The sequence below is a fragment of the Pyxicephalus adspersus genome, chromosome 5, assembly GCF_032062135.1.
Source record: "Pyxicephalus adspersus chromosome 5, UCB_Pads_2.0, whole genome shotgun sequence".
In the NCBI taxonomy this organism is placed as follows: Eukaryota; Metazoa; Chordata; class Amphibia; order Anura; family Pyxicephalidae; genus Pyxicephalus; species Pyxicephalus adspersus.
Window position 1 is genome coordinate 62,150,491 of NC_092862.1, and position 4,639 is coordinate 62,155,129.

General features: G+C 35.1%; 1 protein-coding gene across 7 annotated transcripts in view; it reads left to right on the top strand.

Annotated features, from left to right (window-relative positions):
• The window catches only part of PHACTR1 (phosphatase and actin regulator 1), a 182,210-nt gene that overhangs the window by 130,069 nt on the left and 47,502 nt on the right, over positions 1 to 4,639 (top strand). For all 7 annotated transcript variants that reach the window (XM_072411703.1, XM_072411702.1, XM_072411707.1 and 4 more), the window contains one exon: positions 3,095 to 3,175. In XM_072411703.1, the coding sequence (XP_072267804.1) occupies positions 3,095 to 3,175 (81 nt within the window). The remainder of the gene's footprint in view (positions 1 to 3,094; positions 3,176 to 4,639) is intronic.

Here is a 4,639-nt window from a genome sequence, read left to right on the forward strand (position 1 = left end):
TTATTATTTATATTTATGTATTATAATTTATGATTATAATATAATAAATAAATATAATTATCATACCCGGGAGTTAATCCTAAGAATTACAAGCCCACAATATAAACAAAAATTTCTATGCAAAAAAAATAGGATAGGATTTTTTTTAAAGTAATTTTTTTTTTTACATGACTGTGTGTTTCAAACTTTTTTTTTATATTCATGATATCTACTAGACCCTTGCTCGGACATATTTCTGTAACTTACAGGTCTAAAATGTAAAAAAAAAAAATTTCATGAAAAACAGTGTAACGCTTTTGGTACAGAAATCTAGACATCAGTGTAACGCCCAGGTGGTTAATCAACTAATTATTTGGCTTTTAGAGGTAATTGGATGGGGCAGATCCTATTTAAGAGTTTCATAGCAAAAGTATCGAATACATATTGTCAACTTTTTATTATTTACTAGTTATATATGGGATTTTATTTTATTTTAAAAACCATTTTGCTAACTTTTGTTATTTATGAGTTTCATAGCAAAAGTATTGAATACATATTGTCAACTTTTTATTATTTAATAGTTATATATGGGATTTTATTTTCTTTTAAAAATTTTTGTTAAGTCCATAACAAATTACAAATGAAAGTCCATTGTATTGCTAGCTTGTATTGGTACAAACAAAACAAACACCTATGGGTTTGAATACTTTTGTAAATCACTGTATGTATAATATGTATTGTGAGGCTTGAATACCTTCACATCTTTATGATATCCATTTATGATCACAAGGTCATCCAATTTGTTTTAGAAATCCTAACATCTAAAATTTAGAAAGAATGTATTCCAAATTCCATACTATCACCTTTGTAAGTCCAACTATCCTTTTTTTATGATAAATAAGAAAATCAAATAATGTAGGTATAAAAACTACGCAGGGCTGTTCATTCATAGAGGAGGACACCAGCACCCGCAATGAAACATTTTGTTTATTGTAGTAAACCCTGTAGTTACAGGGAGCGCTAAGTCTTTCTGCTTAACATGCCAATGGCATAGAAGTAGAAATGCAGCTGTGTGTGGGGGAGTTAGTTTAAATTGTTCTGATTACATTTTTAGTACACATTTTAAATACACACACTGTGGTTCAGAAATAAAACACAATAGAGTATAAATTAAATCAAGTATACAAGAAAGCAGGTTCACTTTCTACTTGTCATTCAGTAGAATAGAATAAAGAAAAAAAAACTCCACTTTGTTACTCATTCATTTGCACTATGCCCTAGATATACACACATATATCATTCCAGAGAAAGTAAATATGAATGGCCCTTTTTGTGGTTGTAGGGATGTTCTTTTTCTTTTATTTGTAGCTTGGATGAAACATCAGAATTGGTATGTTTGCATGTGTTAGGATGGATCCATGGCTAGCTAGTTCTGAGGTTTTCTGGATGTCTAGAGCTGCATTTTATGAGTTTGGCTTATTTGTAAGTCATGCCGGTAACCATAAAAACATACTCTAATAGAAAAAGGCAGTAATGCTCAGTTTTTAGGAAATATGTTACTGCAGGCAAAAGTTATGGCTCTTGTACAGCCAGTGAAATATAAAAAGGTTCGCCTAATTTCAGATGTAAATCATGTCAAAGGATGACATTGTTCTGCGGTTAAATACACCACTAAAAGTATTTAGGTATTTTAGATGAGGAAAAAAAAGAACTGTTTATCATGTCAGAATTTATGTGCAGGCTTCCATTGTTATCTTAAGGCGATTATTACCGGTTTTAATAATTTATATCAAGATTACAAAGGTCTTGCATTTAATAAGATTGAGAATGCTCTAGGTGGAAGGGTTGAGTAGTTTAGCAAAAGACACCTGGAAGGGCTGCCACCACTCAATACAAATTTGGTGTGTTTATAAAACAGGGAATCTAACAATCCCCCCACTCTCCCTGGGAATGCTCAGTGTTCTCCTCAGCCGCTTTTAGTCAGTCGCACCACCCGGCACTTTTCAGTAACCACCCAGCTGTTTTTAAGTTGGGTAAAAATATAGGGGCTGCCACCCGCCTACAATTTCCTCCCGCTAGAGCATGCCTCCAGAATATTTTGGTATTACATTGAAAAGTCTTGTGTGTACTAGATGTTCTTGATCTTATTGTGTAAATACTCAGATGCATTCATATCTCGTTGTAGGAAATGGCCACAGTTTATCCTTTCAGAAATCCAGCAAGCCTCTACTGCACTGAAATCCAAAGCATTATTGTCAGCTTTTAGACCTCAGGGTTGCCAGAAAGGTTATTTAGACCTTTCAGAAGCAACACGTTTTAAATATTATTCATTCATATATATATTTCAAGCATGATCATGCTACTAAGTAATGCATATCTTTCCTCCGGATCTTTAGGCATCCTAAGGGCTTTTGTACATAGACATTTTTATGTGCAAAACACCACCCAGCACCTTGGCAAAGTGAAACAAATATTTCCATTTATTAACTTAAAGTTAAAATACTCCAAGTTAAGTTTCTATTTTTTTTGGCAGTTCCTCAGATTATTAAAGTCGAACATTCTAAACTATCATAAGCTTGACTCAACGGTCCTGGCACATACAAAGCCTGGTTTACCACATTTCAAGAGATGTTCTTTCAAGGGATATACTGTCTACCCTTTTATGTATGTATGTTTAAAGTAAACATTTTGGTGATAGGTGCGCTTTATTGGTATCTCAACTTTAAATGCCCCTATATGAATCCCAAAAATGATGAATACCGCACAAGGCTTAATATGACCTTACGACTCTGTATGACCTGGTATGACCAATAATGAATAACAATATTACATTTATTTTATGACCCTGAAAATTGTTTGAGGAAAATGTTGTATCTTTGTCTTTCAACTAAATTAAATATAATGTAAATATAAATATAATGTAAAAAATAAACAAAATAAAATTAAAAAAAAAACAGGCTGATTAACCCTTATGCAACTAATACTAGGACATTTATATAACGTGAATAATAAGGAATGTATTTTTATTTGTTCTTTTCTTATGAATACTTCTGTGTAGACATTATTAAGTGCTTAGTGTGGTTTATTAAATTATGTTTTTTTTTATTCTTTGTAGCACTAGAGCGAAAGATTTCAATGAGACAGAGCAGAGAGGAGCTCATTAAAAGAGGAGTCTTAAAAGAAATCTACGACAAAGGTATTTTTTTCTCTTGTATTTTTTACCATTATTGCCGCAACTGTGACCCGGTTTCTATTAGCGTAATGTTTATTTCTGAATGGACTTGTTCATGTAAAATATGACTTATGTCTGTAAAAAAAAAATTTCATACAGTAATGTTAGATCTGAATTCAATGTAGATATAAAAAAGTCATTGTTCATTCCAAATTTTATATAAATAAACATAATAATTTATACAACTAGTAAACATACCACATTCTGTTCATAGCAGCCTCCTATAACTTACTGCATACTCAGGATAAATGATTTAGAACCAACACCCTGAGGCGGTTAGTCCACTGCAGTACACAATGCTGAGAGTAGTAGAGAGAAAAGTGATATCAGTCAGGGAGTGCTTACATCTAAGCTTACCCTATTTCCTATATGCCTTAAATCAGGGGTCCCCAACCCCTGGTCTGTGGCCGTCTGACAGGTGGGCTGCGGCTCTGGCCATTGCACCCCCCAGCGGGGTCAGGAGAAGGACCCCGCTTAGGGGCGGTGTACCAGCCAGAGCCGTGGACCTCGTCTCTGGTAAGCATCCCAGGTTTAGGGAGGTGGGCGGGTTGTGTCACTGGACATGTGTGATCCGGAGTCTGTGGTCCGTAAGCTCCAAAAGGTATGGGACCCCTGCCTTAAATCACCTTTAGCACTATACTGACTTAAAACTTTTGGTCCCATAGCTGAAGGCCCAGGCATGTGATCATGTGACCTCTGTTGAAATAGAATATTAGCGTTCTAATTGGCTAGGTGCCATGGACATAACATGTATAGCCAACAATATCAGTGGACTGGTACCACATTTCTTCAAACAAAAGTATATATATTTATGTGTTCTTGGTAGCAAAAATATAACAATTATGTTTATGTATTATGAGTATAGGCCAACTTTACAGCCATTCATTGTGTGTTGTCTTTTTTTGTATTATATATTGTCCTTGTCTCTTCCATAGTGGACTAAATCTAGTCAGATTTCTCTGCAGGGACAGCAGTGTTTGCCATGCAATCACACAGAATTAACATCTTTTGACAATGTCGGTGTGCCAATATCGGAAGCATATATCATAATTACTCCCGAACATAGCCCAGAATTTCCTATCCTAACCCAAACATCATAGGCTGTACATTCATGAGGTAAATAGGGTTGACCTTCACCTTCACCTGGAGGCTGACATTTGAGGTGCAAGAAAAGATCGGAATTGTCTGATTGCAGTACTGTGTTGAATTATATCATAGGAGCATGTATAAAGGGTTTCATGTCAAGGTGGTTCCTGCTGGGAAAACTACCGTACCTTAAATTGAACTCCAGTCTAAATACAAAACCTTTAACCTCCTTGCAGTTAAGCCCGACCTTCGCTCGGGCAAAAAAAAACTGCAAGGATGGTTAAGCCCGAGATTTTGTACATCCTTACTTACCTGGTCCCCCTGTGCTCATCCAGCGTCGTC